The following is an 18295-nucleotide window of genomic DNA, read 5'->3' as shown; positions in this document are numbered from 1 at the left end:
AAACTTTCCACCATTTGAGAATGAGGTAGAGCAGGACAGGACCCTAAGAATACCTGGAGAGTAGAAGATGAGGCATACCAGGAATTTGTATAAACTAATAAGTAAGCTTGGGAGGAAACTTAAAGGCTACCTCATTTGACCTCCAAACCAGATCCTTTCATCCCTTATTCCATCAGCTGATTGTCATACCTTTGCTTGAAAGATTCCAGTGATAGGGAATTACCACCTCTTAAGGTACCCCATCTTAGTTTTGAGTATCATATATTGTTATCAATTGTTTACCAAATCTCTCCCATGAAACATTACTGCACGGAGTCCCTTCATCCCCTAATCTTTCCTCTCCGGACATGTCCCAGTTGTTTCAGGTCCCTGACAAGATGTACCATCCAGAGCTGTGCATGGCACTCCAGTGGGAGCCTAACCATCTACCAGCAGCATACAACGACCATCAGCAGACTTTTCCAGGCCCCCTTTAACCTCTCCCAACATCTCTTTCCTGGAGTACTGAGGAGAGGTATGGGGAGGAAGAGATGAAGGTAGGTAACATGGTGCTGATGCCGTCTTGGTAGATGGGATGGGCCCTGCCTTTTGAGCTCCAAGCTTCATGCTCATCACCTCACGTGCTCTCTACTCAGAGGATTTCTGTTTGCTCTTTGTGCCTATGACAATCACAGAGTTCAGTATTCTGGAGACACTGGTTAAAGGTTATATTCTACAGCCGAAATACTCCTGGATAAAACCTGGTATACTCACAGAAGGTATGTCTTGGCTCTACACTGCACTAATCTCCACAGTGCAGTGAGTAGTTCTCAGAGGGTGGTTCTTAGACCAGCAGCAGTAGCATTACCTGGGAACTTGTCAGAAATGCAGTTTATAGGACCTCACTCCAAACCTATTGTATCAGAAGCTTCTGGATTGGGGCCCAGCACTCTGTGTTTTAACGAGCCCTCCAGGTAATTCCGATTGGAGAAGCACCACTAGAGTTGGTATCCCACAGACATGCACTCACCCGTGGAGCCTGTACACTCCTTCCCAGCTGCTGTGAGTAGTCAAAGGCTCATGATGGCTCCCTTCTCAGGAGAGCCTTCTTCTCCTACCCACTTATGCTGGCTTCTCTTCCCTTCTCCTGAGAGCACTTTTTCAATACGTGATTTTCACAACAATCTCCATCTCAGGCTATGCTTCTCAGGAACAATCACCCAAAGTTACATGGGGAATTGAAGGATTTATGCATATATTTAAAGTTCCATATGGGTACCTGGAAAAATCTATATAATTTTGTAGAATGGGATCTTTCCTAGGTTTTGTATGTAGATATAGTCTGGAAATTGCCCCGCCAAAGTCATAGGGAGGAACTCGAGAGACAGAATGGTGAAATTGAATTCCTTTAGTGTGAGAGGATGGCTGACCTAGCTCTTAGCATTCTTGCTGCATTTCAGCATCTTCATTAGTTCATTCTCAGACCTCGGTGAGGCCGGTGATTAAGGGCTTTTGGCTGATAAGCGAATGAATCATGAGGAGGTTAAGTGATGGCTGAAAGTCAGTTGCTGAATAAAATTGAGATTCCATCTCCACCTACTCACCTACTACTGCCAACAGCCCAGTTCTTCCTCTGATGATCTAGTGACATTCATTAGAAGCAAACCATCACCTCCTTGACAGCTCCTTTCCTAAAACTGATAGGAAGAAAAATTAGCAAACTAGACAAAAGTCTCAATAAAATTAGAGTGTAATATCCAACATTTAGCATAGAAAACACCTAGATGCTTTCGTCCACTGTGTGGTTTGCTGTGTTTGCCTAGAACAAAGCGTAGATTTGCCAATTGTTTGTGTTTGGGCCATGTTGCTTTAGATACCAAAAGGAACAAGACCACATCAGATCTCCAGATATATGGTGCCTACACACTTCTAGGAATGGCTGAGTTGGGTCTCAGAGATGCTGCTTCATTGATACTGGGTGATGGGGAAGACTGGATCTTCATTAGGAAAGGAGGCTTGTGTATGGTCATGGCTGGTGCTATTTTTGTGGCCTCCAGCACTCCTGCAGTCACTAGGCCTGCTGGGGTGGATGAGATGCTGAATTTGTTGGTCATGTCTGATTTGGAGGCATATTTAGCACAGTCCCCTTGTGGGGAGGTATGTTGACTTGTAGATGCAGAGTCTCTTGGCTATGGTGTGTAACCATGACCTTTTGTGCTTGGCTCAGTAAATCATTTCATTCAGCAAGTGCTTTTTATTGAATCCTGATTATGAGCCAGCCAGGTGCTGGAGATAGAGAGATGAAAGACACAGCCAGTCCTTGATTTCCCGAGCCAACCTGGGGAGATAGGTATGCAGAGCTGCAATTGCCCTCAGTTTAGTAAGTGTTAAGGAAGCACGCAGGAGATGCACCATGCCCAGTCTGGCTGGTGGCTGGGAGAAGGGGTGAAGTGATTCTTGAGCAGTCTTGAAGGATCAGAAGAAAGGACCATAGAAGATGAAGGCGGAGAGGAGGGGTGAGGAAATGGAAAGCCAGTCGTGGCAGAAAGGCCAGGATGGAGTGAGGAAACATAAGTAGATCCTTGTGGCTGAAGCAAGCACCAGATGTGCATAGCAGGGCAGCTGGTGGGGAGGAAGGGTATCAGCGGGGACCCAGTCTGGGGAGGGAGAGAGGAAAGGGACCAGAGCACCAAGGGCCTGGGATGCCATGGACAGCACGGCAAACTTTATCCTAAAGGTGATGGGAAGCCACGCAGGTATTAATCAGTAGAGTGAAGAGAGCAGATGTTTAGAAAAGGCCTTTACGGAAGCAGCGTGGAGGCTGGAGTGGAGGGAGATGGGCAGAGCAGATACATTTGTACTGGAACCCAGGAATGACATAATAAAAGTTTGAATAAGGTGCTATTTCTTGTTCTGTATTAGACAGAAGTCGGTTTTAATCCCAATACCTCCTGGGATTAGCTGTGTGACCTAAGGCAAGTCACCTTACCTCTCCCCATATGCAAGATGGCTTTTTGGGGACTTAGCTAGAAAAGTTGTGAGGATTGAGTGTAAAGTGCTTGGTATGGTGCATAGAGCACAGTAATCATGAAAAAATGGTGTCTCTGTTCTTGTTCTTATGCTGCCATCCTGATCTGGACAGTCGCCCTAAAAGAAGGCACTGAAGCAGGGAATTGGGTGCAGGAAATTTATGCAGGAGGTGATCCCAGAAAGCACAGGTGGCTGAGAAAAGTGAGGTAGGGAGAGAGGAATGCCAACAAGGGATGAAGGCAGATTCACTTGAGGCTCTCAGGGGAACTGTGGAGAACACAACTCCACAAACTGTCCCTTCAGGGGCACCTGGGTGGCTCAGTTGGTTAAGAGTCTGCCTTCAGCTCAGGTCATAGTCTTGGGGTTCTGGGATCGAGCCCTGCATTGGGCTCCCTGCTCAGCGGAGAGTCTGCTTCTCTCTCACCCTACAATCTTCTGTTTTTTTTTGTTTGTTTGTTTTTTTTTTGTTGTTGTTGTTTTTTGTTTTTTAACACAACTGTTACTCCAAGAGACTGGAAAGCTGGGGGTGTTTAGCCACCAAACTCATCTCTAATTGGCTGAGGGTTGCCTCTACAGATCTTATATATCCTGTACTTCCAGGTAGCTCTGTGCACAGACTGAATAAGCTTCTGTGGCCCCACTGGTGTTGGGGGTCCCAAGCCCTCAGGAAGTCCCAAGCAGCAGAGACAGACATTTGCAGTAGAGGTTATCACAGTGTATCCCGAAGTGTCCTCTGAAGCTCAGGTAGATTCAAAGTGGGGACTTGGATAGAGCATCCTATCTGCTGCAGTGGAGTGAGGGAACAGTGAAGAAGGTATATAGAAAACGGAATCGATAGATCTTGGTGAGTTGAGGAAAGAAATAGGGTAGAGTCTTCAAATGAAGTGTATTTTGGGTTTCATCTATAAACTGCAGTCCTATTTATTGAGTTTAAAACAATTGCCACGGGGGTAGTCTGTGTGTGTTTTTTTTTGGGGGGGGGTGGTAATGGTGGCCGGGAAAGGAGGAGGATGATTTTCATTTGGACACACTGAGCCCAAAGTGCCCACAATATAGCCGCATACCATAGTGGGTAGGCAAATGGAATTTCCCTAATTCACATTAAACTATGTGGGTTTCACTCTGACATGTTGACATGTCTTTTACAAGTTTTGTGGGAGCAAATCCTGTACTCTGATAATGAGTAAAGACTTTTGCGGGCAGCCCGGGTGGCTCAGCAGTTGAGAGCCGCCTTCAGCCCAGGGCCCGATCCTGGGTCTCCAGGATCGAGTCCCATGTCGGATCCCTGCATGGAGCCTGCTTTTCCCTCTGCCTGTGTCTCTGCCTCTCTCTCTCTCTCTCTCTCTCTCTCTCTCTCTGCCTCTCATGAATAAATAAATACTTTTTTTTTTTTTTAAAAGGACTTTGGCCCACCGGGGGGAAAAGGCACATTTAATCTGGTGGTTTAAGTGATAGCTTTTAAAACAGCCCAGTGTCTCTTTCTACCTGCTGTTCTCTTATTAGGTGACTTTGAACCTGTTGGTGAATTCCATTGCAGATTATTTTCCTCTGAAGAAAGAGAATAATAGATGCTCTCTTGAGTTATTGCATAGCTGTTGAAAACTAGACAGCATTTTCAAAGCCCTTCTGAGTTGTTGGAAAGCACAGTGCCCCATCGAGCATTGTATTACCTTGCTTCAGTTTGCTCTTAAAACTTACAGCATTCCAATTATCCTGTTGTTACTGAATTCGATACTAAAGCGAATATGCTTGTTTTCGAAAATGGAATTTTTAGATGATAAAACCTTATATGTGCCAAGTGAGATAAGCCAGATAGTTAGCTAATTATGGCCTGGAACTCATCCTGATTATATATATTTTTTTCTCTCCACGTGCATATATATTTGTATTGAAGATATGCATCCTGTTTTCACTCTATTTCAGAATGCATTTTTCAATAGATGTGGAAACCACTTACATTTTAATTTTCTGAAGTGGTTTCTTTGATGGATATTTTATTATAGGAAGTGTAGGACATTCAAGTCAATGGGGCTAGATATAAAAATATGAAATAGGTAAAGTCTGGCTTAAGCTTTCTCCTTCAAGGTGAACTCCTACATTCCCAAGGGCTTTCCCATGTCCCAGCGCTCACTGCCAAAGTGCCCGAGGGTTGTTGGCCTCCACCTCCAAAAACCCAGGTGTTGGTGGGACGGTCACAGATCTCTAAGGTTTGTGAACTGGCCTGTGATGTTTACTTTAGCTGTACTTGTTTGTATACTCTCGAGTATACTCGAGCTTCTGGATTACACATTGAAAGTGGGAGAAGTAGAGGAAGCAAACCAGTAGCAGGACAAGGCCAGACATCCTGAATCTGTCATCTTCCTTAGTGGTGGGACTGCACTGATAGTTATGGTAGAGACTGGCTTTCAAAAAAGGTAAGGAAAGAGGAAGATGGAATGTAGCAAGTGTTACCATGGGCTAGGCATTGACTGAAGTACTCTGTTCATTTAATTTAATAAAGCAGCACATTTTCTTAGGACTGTGCTTGAAAGTCAACATTTCTAGAAAAAAGCATAAAGCTTCTTTTATCCAACTCCCATTTCTCCGAGAGTTCCTGCTGTTGGCCCTTAAAGACCTACTCCTTCTCCTTCCCTTCCTTTTTTTTTTTTAAATTTTTATTTATTTATGATAGTCACACACACAGAGAGAGAGAGAGAGAGGCAGAGACACAGGCAGAGGGAGAAGCAGGCTCCATGCACTGGGAGCCCGACGTGGGATTTGATCCCGGGTCTCCAGGATCATGCCCTGGGCCAAAGGCAGGCGCTAAACCGCTGCACCACCCAGGGATCCCTCCCTTCCTTTTTTGTTTAAACAATTTTAAGGACTGAATTGTATATCTGATTTTTTTTAAGTTCCAAGCAAAAATAAGGTTTCTAATGGTCATTACTCTAAGGGAAAAATATGACAGTGACATCATAGAGGTTTTGACAACTGATTTTTTGGGGGTAATGAAATAGTTTGTAGCTGCAAAATAAAGTAATGACAATGACATTATTTTACTTTTGAAGGGCATAAGCAGGCAAACATATTCAGAGATTGGATGCTTTTAGACTGCAGCGTGGGATTATTCATTCTTTATTTTGCTTCGTTATTCACTCTGCATTTGATGGGACAAGCTCAAGAATAAAGATTTAGATGTCAGAATGGGCATTCTCCCTAGGGGTCTCTCTGCTGGGGGCTGGTCATCATGGCTCTGGAGCTGTCTGGTAACCTAGTCATATCCACAATTTTTTTTTTTTTTTTTGAGAACCCAAAGTCTGGGGAGTCCAAGCTTGTCAGGCGCATGCTCAGCTCAGCTCCCTGCAGAAACCACTGAACTCTGTGCAGGCCGTGGGTGGCAAAGCACTTGTGTGTGCCCACCCTGCTGTTCAGCTTGGAGCCACCACTGGTTTCAATTATGACTTCAACAGGCAGCTTTGAGGGCTCCTCTATTCACTACAGTGCCTCACACTCTATAATTAGTAATAAAGGGGCACAGGCACTTCACAAATATAAAGGGCTAAACAATAATCAGGCAGCAAAGGCAATGCATCGGGACTTATTCACCTCTGTGTTTCTTTCAAGTTAAACAAAACAAAACAAAAACCTTCTTGTTGCTTCATTTTATTTTCTTGACTTGAATAATCTGGGTTTGAACCTCATTCTGGCCATTGACTAGCTGTATGACTTTGGGCATTTTACCTACCCTTGCTGTGCCCTAGTTTTCTCATTTGTAAATCTCATGGGGGGAAGTTTGAGGCTTAAATGAGATAATTCCTGCGGAGGGCTTTGTGAGGATCTTGGCTCATATTAAAGCTTGCTCAGTAAATGTTAGCCTTCATTATTATCATTTTAATTTCAAATGAAATGAATGGAGTATAAGACATAGACATAGGTCTTTTGAGTGTCTCTTAAAAACCTTCCATAGCAAACATTAAGTTCACACAGACACACAAATAGGTGGGTATAATTAACCCCCTACCTCCACAGGTACCCAGCATTGACAAGGATCAATATTTTATCAGTCTTGCTTCATATAGCCCTGAGTTTTCTCCTAGAATATTTTAAAGCAAATCCCAAGTACGTCATTTCACCCATACATTTGAGCGTATTTTTACTATTAACATCCTAATATGCTAAGAGCTCCTTGAGACTATGTCTCCTTAACCTCGAACCCCAGCTCTTAGGGGAGTTACTGCAGTTAGTAAAAACTCAACAGACGTTTGATTGGTGAATGAACAGCCCAAACAGCTCCCTCTACTTTTTGTAGATGCTCCATAAATATCCGTTGAGTGAATAAATGAGAACAAAAATTTTTATAGAGTGCCTGATGTAAATAGAAATGCACATGATTTCCAAAATAAAGTATTTTTAATACTCAGATGAGGCTTTCCAATACTTGAAAGTTTAATATTGCTGTGAATATTAATAATGCCCAAAGAATTAGCACTTGAAAGAAGGTTTAATTCTGGCACTCAGATTATTTGTGAATGTCTAACTGTAGGCAGCTTCATGGAAAGCAATTAGCAGATTCTTCAAACACATGACAAATCCTTTATTACTGTGCTTATAAGTGACACGGTTTGGTTTACAGAAAACCAAAAGTAATTAAATAACATTGAACTTGGAATCTACCACAGACGCAAGATATACAAGGTATACTTGGCAAGGCAAAAATTCTCAAACACTAGGTTGTTTCAGGTGAAAGATAAATTTCCATTTTAAGTAATTCCCACATTTTTTTTTTTTTGTCTTACAGACAGTTCCTTTGGCAATAACTTCCACTTTAGCTTTTATTATATAAAAATATAACAAAATTTCATTATATACAAACATTACATTACACAATGTACAGGTTAAAAACACTAAGAAAATGGCAAGCTGCAAGTGAAATTAAAGTCAATAGCATGATAAAAATTAAATACTGCACACATTTCATAAAAATTACATTAACTACATTTTTGTTTGCAAATACCAAACAGTACCAATGTGATTGGAAATAGCTTCCAACAGCTTCATTTTAAGGCACATCTTGCATATTTATATGTACAACACTGAAACCAGTCAATAACTTAGGGGCTTCTCGGAGTGACCTGTATATGTTGTGAACACATGCAGCGTGGGATTACACATTTTCATTGGCTTCCTTCTTTGGGGACAGGTACCTGCCAGGGGGGGACTGATAGAGGGGTACCCCGATCTCCTGCAAGTCTGGGAGCCTCCCCGGACGGGGAGGGGAGAGCAGAGTGACTGTCCTGTCGTAGTCCCTATGCAGCACTTTCTCATAGACGCTCTGCAGCCCCACCGTCTTGGGCAGCTGGGCCTGGTAGTAATTGTCCCTGCGCAGAGGATCCCGAGGCAGGGACGTGCTCTTACAGAAGGTAGACATCTGGGCTGGCGGGTGAGGTGGGGGATGCGTGTTGGGCCCTCCGCATGACGGGCTCCAGCAGCGGTCAGAGTGGCCCAGGATCTTACACTCCGCGGTACACGCCCACAGTCCTAGCATAAAAGAGAAAGGGAGAGAGCCTGGTGATTATTACTGAGATGGCACACAGCTACGCCTCCCTCTTCAGAACGTCAGGCAGGGTCAGGGCGGGGCTGAAAAGAAAAGCAAGCAGGATGAGGGTGAACGCGGGGATTCAGGATTCGAAACACCGCTTCCTATACAGCCACCTTCTGGTGAAGTCGGCTCAGCTCCTTTTGCCGGAAGCAAGTGAAAACCCCGAGGGGCAGAACTGTCCTCCTCAGGTAGCTAGAGCATCACCCCTGCCTGCACCTAAACAGGATGGGAGTGTTCTTTATTCAAGTGGTGGAGCTGCCTCGATGTGGCATTTTGAAATCAGCCGATCTCGGGGACTGGAAAAAGTGGGGGGGTGGTGGTGGTGGGGGGGTGTTGGCTGGGAACGGAGATGGACAGGAGGGCGGCAAGGGAGGGAGACGAGGAGAGCTGAACTTGGCAGGAAAGAAGAGCCCTCACCGCTCTGCATGTGGTTGATGAGATCCTTTTTCAGAGCGTCCCCGCTGATGTCGGAATCGCTGTCGTTGAAGTCGCTGTCCCCTTTACCGCTGTCTTTGCCGCTGAACTTCTCCGCTTCCCGGCCCGAGATGGTGTTGAAGGAGTGTCCTTTCCAGACCGCCACAGGGGGCGCCGGCTCCTTTCCGAAGCCGGGCGAGGCGCCGTAGGGCTGCAGCAAGGGATGGGGGATGCGGAGCGGGAGGGGGAGAGGAGGGGAGGTGGGGGTTGGACAAGAAACAAACAAGACAGGTGCGACAGGTTAGGCATCTCCGGCGCAGGCACACCCAGGCCCCTCCAGTCCCGTCCCCCAGCCTGTCCGCGGAGCGCGGAGGGGGGCGCCCGGCCGAAGGAAGGCCTCACCTCGGCGTGCGCGCCGCGGAGCCGCTGCTGCCCCTCGAAGTGACAGGAGCTTTCCCCGGTGGCGCTGCCGCCCTCCGAGCCCGGCACTTCGGCCGCGGCGACCGCGGGCGGGGGCGGGTCGGCCGCGGGGCTGCCAAAGGGCGCTTTGCCGCTGCCAGGGAAGGTGAGCACGTCGAACATGTTGGGCCTGGGCCCGGCTCCCCGGGCAGCCTCCTCCGGGGAGCCGGGAGCCGAGGCTCCGCCGCCCGCCGCCCCGGGCCGCTCTTCCCGGCGGGCCCCCCCTTTGCGCACCTCCTTCTTGCGGCGGTTGCAGGTGGTGGCGATGGCGATGATGGCGGCCAGCAGCAGCGTACAGCTCCCGGCCAGCACGATGATGACGATCAGCGGCGTGTCCCACTGCAGCGCCGGCCCCGACGCCGCGAGCCGCGAGCCAGGCGGGCGAGATCGCTCCGGGCCCCCCGCGCTGGCGGGCGCCCCCGGCCCGCGCCCGCCGCCCGCGGTCACCACGAAGCTGACGGTGGCGGTGGTGGAGAGCGGGGGGCGGCCGCCGTCGGACACGACCAGCAGCGCCCGGAACGCGCGGCCCGGCGGCTCCTGCGAGAGGTCGCCTGTGAGCACGATCTCCCCCGTGCGGCGGCCGATGGCGAAGGCTTCTCGCGGCTCCTGCTGCAGCAGCTCGAACGCCAGCTCCCCGTTGGCACCGTCGTCCGCGTCCCGAGCCTGCACGCGCGCCACGGCCGTGTCCCTCGCCGTGCGCCCGGGGACCGCCACTTCCAGGGTCCCGTTGGCCGGCGCCGGGTGCACCAGGACCGGTGCGTGGTCGTTCTGGTCCAGCACCCGCACCTGCACCAGGGCGCTGCTGGAGAGCTGCGGGGAGCCTCCGTCGCTCGCCTGGATGCGCACGTCGAGCTGGCGCAGCGTCTCATAGTCGAAGCTGCGCAGCGCGTAGATGGCCCCGGTGGCCGGGTCCACCGACACGTAGGTGGACACCGAGCCCCCGGCGCGGCCCACTTCTGCCTCCAGCAGCCGGTAGGTGACCTGGCCGTTGCGGCCCAGGTCCGGGTCCCGCGCGGCCACCGTGGCCAGGTAGGCGCCGGGCGGGTTGTTCTCACGCACCGACACCTCGTAGACTGGCCGCGTGAAGAGCGGCGCGTTGTCGTTCTCGTCGCTCACGCGCACGGTGTAGGGCCGCACGGTGCGTAGCGGGGGCGCGCCGCGGTCCTCGGCCACCAGCGTCAGGTTGTACTCGGCGATGCGCTCGCGGTCCAGCGACGCCGCGGTCACCACCAGGTAGCTGCCCGCGTAGGCCGGCTGCAGCCGGAAGTGCTCGTGCCCGTAGAGGGCGCAGCGCACCTGCCCGTTGGCGCCCGAGTCCCTGTCCGAGGTGCTGACCAGCGCCACCAGGCTCTCGCGCGCCGCCCCCTCTGGCACCAGGGAGACGGCGCCCGCCTCCGGCGTCCCGGGCCCGGTGGGCGAGGTCGCGTCCGCACCCCCGAGAGCGGCGGCGGCGGCGGCGGCGGCCGCGGCGAAGGGAGAGGCGGCAGGTGCGCCCGGGGCGGCCAGCGGGGTGATGGTGATGTCCGGAGCGTTGTCGTTGACGTCGCGGATGCGCACGATGACCTTGCAGGTGGAGGCCCGGGGCCCGGGGCCGCGGTCCTGGGCGCGCACGTCCAGCTCGTAGGTGTCCTGGCGCTCGTAGTCCACGGGTCCCGCCAGGGTGAGGCGGCCGGAGCGCGGGTCCAGGCGGAAGAGGCGGCGCGCCTCGGGCGGGGTGCGGGCCCCGAAGGCGAACACCACGTCGCCGTTGGGGCCCTCGTCGGGGTCCGCCGCGTCCAGGTCGAGCAGCAGCGAGCCCACGGGCGCGTCCTCCGCCAGCTCCACTTCGGCCACGGCGCCCTGCGGGAAGGCCGGGCTGTGGTCGTTGGCGTCCAGCACCCGCACGCTGAGGGCGGCCGTGGCGGAGCGCGGCGGGCGGCCGCCGTCCTGGGCCACCAGCTCCAGGCTGTAGGCGGCCTGGCTCTCGCGGTCCAGCTCCTGCAGCAGCACCAGGTCCGCGCACTGGGCGCCGTCCGCGCGCGTCTGCAGTTCCACGCGGAAGGGGCTGTGAGGCTCGGCCAGGCGCACGCTCTGCAGTCCGTTGGCCCCCACGTCCTCGTCCACCGGCACCTCCAGGGGGATGCGCGTGCCCACGGCCGCGCCCTCCGACACCTCCACGGGGATCTGGGCCCGGGGGAAGCGCGGCGCGTGGTCGTTGATGTCCCTCACCTCCACCTCCACGTGCACCAGCCGGAACTGCTCCTGGGAGAAGCTGACCACGTCGAAGGCCAGCACGCACTGTGGCGCTTGGCCGCACAGCCGCTCGCGGTCCAGGCCCGCGTCCCCGACGGTCAGCTGCCCGTCGCCCTCGCGCACCCGGAGCAGCGAGCTGTTGAACTGCTTCATCAGGCGGAAGCTGGCGTCTCCGGACACTTTCATATGCAGGTCCTCGGCCAGGGTCCCGATGACCGTGCCGGGGGCGTCCTCCTCGAAGGTGCTGTATCGCACTGTCTTGCTCTGGGCCACCGAGAGCACCCAGCAGAGGCTGAAGAGCTGTAAAGGGAGAAGGCAGGGGCTGCCCCCGCGCCCCGCTGGACCCATGCCGCCAGCCCCGAGTGCTAGTCCAAGGCGCTGAGCGATGATTCCTCCCTGGTTCGCGGGTCCCGGGGTGAGTCGCAGGCTCCTAGGAGCACGCTCTCGGCGAGCCCCGTGAGGGAGGTCTGCGGGCTGCAGCGCGAGGTCCCGGCGGGCTCCGGGGACGCGCCGACCCGCCCCCGCCGAGCACCGCTCCCTTCCCTCCCGCGGCTGGAGCTGCGCCGCCGCGCGCCGCCTCCGCTTTTATAGCAGCCGATATGCAAATCGGCAGAGCCGGGCAGCCAATGGCAGCTTCGCCCTCGCGCCGCTCCTACGCCGGCCTCTGACAATCCCTTTAATGTGGAAAGGCTTAGAGGGGAAAACAAGAAAGGAAAATTAGGGAATCTTTTCTTTGTTTCTTTAACTCCTTTCGCCTTTTTTTTTTTTTTTTATTTTCCTCCTTTCCTGTCAACGCCCTGAATACAGAGGAGTTGGCACAGGTCGCCCAGAGTCAAAGCAGTGGATGGTTTTGTTAATTGTGTCCGTCCGGAGCCCACTTTTCCAGCTGAGAGCAAACACGCTGGGGTTTCGCCCCAGTAGCTCGGGACCACCCCCCACCCCGCCCACTTTTTTTTTTTTTTTTTTTTTTTTTGCCTTTTGTACCTTCGAAGTTTACGATCCTCGCCTTTTTCTCCACCGACTTGCTCAGCCCAGTGAGGTCTTCCTATACAGCCTTCTCTCCCAGCTTCCCAAGGCGCTCGGCAGTACCTTGTCGATTTAGGAAATCCCAAAGACGAGGGGAAATTGATTCTATTCAAAATTGCGTCCGCCAAATTGTGATTTGCTCGTGTGAGCCTCGGCGATCAGGGCTGCCACTTCCCTTTCAGAAAAGAGCTCTGCGATGTGTTAGTATGCATGTCACTGTCCAAATGGCTTTCTTAAGCCCTGGGCCGCTAGCAGGCCAGGAAAAAAAAAAAAAGTTCCAAATAGGATTTAGCATAAGCTTGAGGAGATTTGGAAAGATTTCAAAGATCAGACTGTATCAAAGGCTTATGAAGCCCTCGTTAGCAGTGGAAATAGAATGGCATGGCAGGCGATCCCATTGGAGGCCCCAATGTCTGTATTATTTCACTGTGACAAGCTAAGGGGAGAGAAAGTTGAACAGTTTCCACAGCGGAGTTGGGCTAACTTGAATATAATGAGCAAACGCCACATGTATCCATTATGTTCCTCTATTCATCCCCAATCACTGCCATAACTCTCCGGCTAAACGGTGATGGGCGCTGAATTCCACACAATACCCGGCTCGTATTAAAGTGCATTTAGAGAACTTTCCCTCCTGATGCCTGGTTCCGCTTATTTAGAGGATTTTCTTTCTGTCCTAATAGGGCTGCTCCGAGAAGCAACACTCATCCCGTTCCAGAAGAACAAAATCACAGCATGACGTTGAAACCTGGCACGAACCTGGGGGAACTTAACCATCTGCCTGCAAACGTGTGGAGCTTCGGTATTGCCAGACTCTGGGCTGGGCGGATCCCGGCCCCACCCCCACCCCCGGCCAGGCTGGGCGAGGCCCCCCACAGGTAGTCCCCCCACCCTCAGAATCCGAGAAGACCCAGGAGTTGGAGCTCCAAGCAGGGACAAGACGAGTTCTTATTGAAGAGCTTTATGGAGCAGGTTATGCAAATACACACGGAGGAGAGGTAAAAACAAAAGCCACGCACTGGAAGATTTTTTTTTTTAAAAAGGCGATGGATTTGATAAGCAGACTGCATTTGGGGAACGTTCTTCCGAATCCAGATTTTAGTCCTACTGTCAGCATCCATCTGTGTTTTCCTTTTGCTCAAACCCGAGGGAATGCGTCCTGAGGTCTTTTCAGAACACCTTCGGGAGGTTTTTCCGCCCGCCCCCCGAAGTAGGGAGACCACGCAGGGGAGGCGGGGTGGGGCGTGCAGCGGGGGTGGGGGAGAATGAAGTAGGAGCCCTGGAATTGCCAAAGGGGGGAAAATGCAGCCCCAGCGATCAATAAATAAGAGCTCTTCTGAGATTGGGAAGAGGGCGGGGCTGTGGGTAGCTGGGGGCTTCCCTAGCGCGTGGGTGACTCTGGGTTCCTTTCCCGCCTCCTCCACCTTGCTGCCCTGGTATTGCTAAAAGCAGCGAAGCCAGGTACTGCAGCGGCGCAGGCACTAGGGAAAGGCGACGCCCCCTACAGGAGCGCGATTCCCAGCCTTCTCTTCCACTTTCCCCTCCACCCCACCCAGCTGCCAATTAATAGCTTGCTCTCTCTGTGCTGCAGCAGAGGGACCTTTCTCAGGGGTATGCACAGCCGAGAGAACTTTCTGTCTTCTGTCCGCGCCTCGCAGCACTCCCACCCCGGCCTGGGGCCTGTAGGTGACCGTTAGCGCTCTTAGGGTCCCGGCCTCCCCCTCATTATGCCCTTCCCGGGGCAGCCTGGACGCGGACAGATTCAGAACCCGGCAGTCGGACAGCGGCCTCCCCGCGGCCGCGGCTGTAACCCCGGGAGGTCAGATCTGCTCGGCGCTGCGCTGCGGAGCCGAGGACGTGGGGAGCGAGCTGGGGAGGGTGGGGGCAGCGGGACCGGAGTCGCAGAGAAAAGGATGCTTTCAGCTGTTTCCGGGAGTAGACAGCTGGCTAGAGCACCGGCGCAAGTGGCTGGAAGCCGGGCCCAGCCTGCGCCCCCTGCGCCCCCGCGCCCCTCCGTTCTGGGCTGGACCCCAAAGGACCCCAGCCGCGCGCTGTTTAAATTTATTTTTGCTCGGCTGGAGAATCAGAACTACCTAATATTTCTACTCCAAGCGCTTCGCGGCATCACGCTCCTGAAATCCGCGAAGGCGTGCTGGGGCGGGGGAGTGGGGGAGCGGGCGCCAGCCAAGCTGGAGGAGGGGTGGAGGGGTGGAGGGGGGGGCGGCCTAAGTGGGCCGTGCAAAGCGTTCTATCCCGGGCGGGGAGACTCGGCCGCTCCGAGGGGACCCGGGCCGCGGCGGCAAAGAGCCCGGGGCTGAGCCGCAGGAGCAGAGCAGCGAGCACGGCCTCCCGAGCCGGCTGCAGAGGTGTGAAGGCACGCGAGCAGAAGGAGCTCCGGCCCCGCCGCCTGCGGCCTCCAGATTATGGAAATAGGATTTAAAATAGCGCATCAGCGCCTACAGCATCTCCCGGGGGATGCAAAGTGTCCTGGGAGGTGGGGTCTGTGGGGATGGGGGAGGTGGGGGGGGGGAGGAGAGGGAGGGAGGGAGGGAGGGAGGGGGACTCGCCCTCCCCCAGCGCTGATCCAGCCCCTACAAAAGCAGCTCAGATCGACTTGTTATCATACCAAAGGCCCGGGGCTGGCTCAAAGGAGCCCCTTTCTCTAAGGTTTTAGCAACTTCGCCCGCAACTGTCTTGCAATCCTGAGAACAAACACAGGCCCACAATGGCTGGCGTTTTCTCGGAATGCAAATGTTGCGGGCTCCGCAAAGCTGGGTTTCTGGGCCCGAGCCTAATGCCTGCTTTGTGAAACTCGCGTGCAGACTCCGAGATTGACACGGGTGTCACGTGACGGATTAGGGCTGCAGGAAAAGTTTTCAAAGCGGCGACAATGGGGGGCTCAGGCGGATCTGATAGCTCCCACAGTTTAGCGGGAAAGAGAATCAGGATATATTCTCATACGTAATAGGATTATCTTTTCCATTTAAAGTTCTATACAGCATGTAATTTATTTTTAATTAGGATTATATCTATCAGGAAGGGGAACTAGACTTCGCTGGAAAGTGTAATTCTAAGGATGGGTGCGGAGAAGGGTTATTTTTTTTAACCTTTTAACTATTTAAAAAATATTATAAGCCCAGGGCCCATCTCCCCCTCCCCCGCCCCCCTTCAACAGGCTCACTGCATCGGATAAACCTTCTTCCAGGGAGGTTTGCAGCAAGGGCTCCTCCAAGCAGAGAACACAGGCAGCACTTCAGAGGCATCCAATTCATCCTTGTAACGAAAGCATACTTTGTAGAAATCTCAGAATTCCTAAGTCGCTGGGTTTTGCTGGGGTTTGCTCTCTAGAAATGCAGCCAAGCTCTTTTCTACATTCCAAATGCTAACTTGATAATTTTTTTAAAATGCATCTCCCTCTCTGTTATATTGGGCTGTCAGTACTGGCATTGAGACTTTTAAACTTTGGTACCCACAGAACAGCATCCTCCATAGCCCTGATTCAAACTCAGCAGGCAGCCAGTGAGGCAGTTTGGGGGTGAAGGTAAATGTTGTTTAAACATTGATTTTTGGATTGATCCCAGTACTAGATGCTCACAAACCCTGGACCAAGTCCAGGTCTTGGGTTCCTCATTTTTGTGTGTGTTCTGTGTGTCAGGATGCTTTGGAATTCCACCCTCACCTGATAAGAAACAAAACTTGGCTGTTGGCTACAGGCTCTGAATCATGCTGCTTGGGTTCAAATCTTTGACCATTGAATTGCTGTGCGACCCTGGGCAAATTACTTGATCTCTCTGTAAAGGGGGCTATTAATAATAATACCTTGTAAAGTTGACTTGTGTAAGGTAATACAGTGTCAGGTGCTTAGGAAGCCCTGAGCTCATGTTAATTACCATTTCCTTTTAAAGCGCAAGGAAGAGACATCAGAAGCCATGTCATCTAAACCTTTTAGTTCCCAGGTGACATATTTAATCAGAAAGACAAAAAACAAAACAAAACAAAACAAAACAAAACAACACCTCTCCTGTTTCCTTTTTGCTTCTTTGCTTTCATTACAACTATCTTACTTACCCCTTTTTTCCTCCCACTCTTCGGGAAACAATTAGATATAGTTGTAGGTTTATGGATTCACAAGGGAAGGAAAAAAATGGTCATGTGAGAGTTCAAGTAACTTTTCTGCTTTCATGTCATTTCAAAATCTTTTGGTACCTTACTCTCTGGTTGAGATCAGATGATGGCAAAAAGCAGTTCCCAGTAGACTTTTTCACCACCCATTTCCGTAAAAGCCATGTATCATGACTGAAACCACCTACAAGACAAATATTTAGTAGACAGCAACTTGCTATTCTGGGGGAGCGAGAACATTCCAGAAGACTTTCACTCTTAGGATGCTCAGGGGTACCAGGTGATTTTCTGTGACTTACACGGAGCCAGTGTGTGACTCTGTGCTTCTCTTCAACTTTAGTCTATTAGGGCTGCCACAAACTGCCTGGTTTACAACAGAAATTTATATTCTCACAGTTCTGGAGACTGGAAGTCCAACATCAAGGTGTCGGCAGGGTCCTTCTGAGGGCTGTGAGGGAGAATCTGTTCTATGCTTCTCTCCTCACTTTATTTAAAAGAAAAGAAAAGGAGGAGAAGGAGGGGAAGGAGAAGGAGAAAGGAGAAGGAGAAGTAGAAGAAAAAGAAGGAGAAGAAATCAGTGACTTTGCTTGCCAGTCCTGAGGCAGGAAAACTAGAAGAGGAAGGACACCACAATCAGGTGTGAGGATTGCTGTGATAAAGGCCTACCCAGCAGCCCATCCCAGGTGGGTGCCCACAGTCTTTAGGGGGGTGGAATATCTGCACACACGTCACATGTCAAGAACAGTGGTGCCGGTATGCATTGCATGCCTTCTTGAACCCAGAGGAAGGGGGCCCAATTGTGCTAAGGAGTAGAGATGCTCAGGGAAATTTTCCTGCAGGAGGTAACATTTGAGCTGAATTTTGAAGGATGAGCAGACATTATCTGGGGGTAGAGAGAGAGGGAGGTGTGGAGATGAAAAGGGCATTCCCTCCTGAAGGAACAGCTCAATGGCATGAAGATCCTAGGCCTGGAGGAGGGACCTTGGGATGAAGAAAGCCAGAGTGAGCAGGCTGGTGCTTCATACACCACGTTGAGGAATTCCAGTTCTATCCTTGGGCAATGGGGTTGAAGGAGGTCATTCTGAAATCACAGGTTCACCAGGGTAAACAGAGGGCGAAAGAGGGGCAGGGCAGAGAAGTGAACAAAGCCTAAACAGGTAGACTCTATTCTAGGAGGAAGGTGAAGGGCAATTGTCTGAAGTGACTGGTTTGGGAACAGTGACTAGCTAGTTAGTGGTCTAGCTGAATCCCAAGAGACTCAAGTCGGAGAGGCGTACACTGAGATGACACTTGCTGTCTGTGGGCCCAGCCAGAGGATTCATCCTCTGGAGAATGCAGGTCCTCTTGGGAACTTCCTCTTGGATGTCTGGTTCCAAGGAGAGTTCAAGCAGACAGTAGGGTTTTCTTTTTGCTCAGAAAGCTGAGGCTTCTCTGGGTTCAGCCAGGAGCAGGTCC

At 51.8% G+C, this 18295-nt stretch overlaps 1 protein-coding gene and 1 long non-coding RNA gene across 4 annotated transcripts; one reads left to right on the top strand and one right to left on the bottom strand.

Moving 5' to 3' along the window:
- Window positions 1–7558: 7558 nt before the first annotated feature.
- LOC140608087 (protocadherin-8) lies at window positions 7559–12248 on the bottom strand. Of its 3 annotated transcripts, XR_012010069.1 has the most exons (4): window positions 9695–12248; window positions 9404–9554; window positions 9005–9212; window positions 8387–8526 (listed from the first exon to the last, which is right to left on the bottom strand). XR_012010069.1 is itself a non-coding variant. In XM_072782879.1 (3 exons), exons 1-3 carry the CDS (start codon window positions 12038–12040, stop codon window positions 8153–8155), a joined length of 3219 nt encoding a protein of 1072 aa, XP_072638980.1. In that variant the 5' UTR covers window positions 12041–12248; the 3' UTR covers window positions 7559–8152. The 3 variants fall into 3 exon arrangements, 2 of the variants coding, with proteins under 2 accessions (XP_072638980.1, XP_072638981.1); XM_072782879.1 differs by having other exon boundaries at window positions 7559–8526; window positions 9404–12248; XM_072782880.1 differs by lacking the exon at window positions 9404–9554 and having other exon boundaries at window positions 7559–8526.
- LOC140608088 (uncharacterized) lies at window positions 10943–13834 on the top strand. Its single transcript, XR_012010070.1, has 2 exons — window positions 10943–11080; window positions 13402–13834. It is a non-coding gene; the product is annotated as an uncharacterized lncRNA (long non-coding RNA).
- The last annotated feature ends 4461 nt before the right edge of the window (window positions 13835–18295 follow it).

Source organism: Canis lupus, chromosome 17 (genome assembly GCF_048164855.1).
Source record: "Canis lupus baileyi chromosome 17, mCanLup2.hap1, whole genome shotgun sequence".
Lineage (NCBI taxonomy): Eukaryota > Metazoa > Chordata > Mammalia > Carnivora > Canidae > Canis > Canis lupus.
The sequence above is the reverse complement of the archived record's forward strand: the minus strand, read 5'-3'. Positions and strand labels throughout refer to the sequence as shown.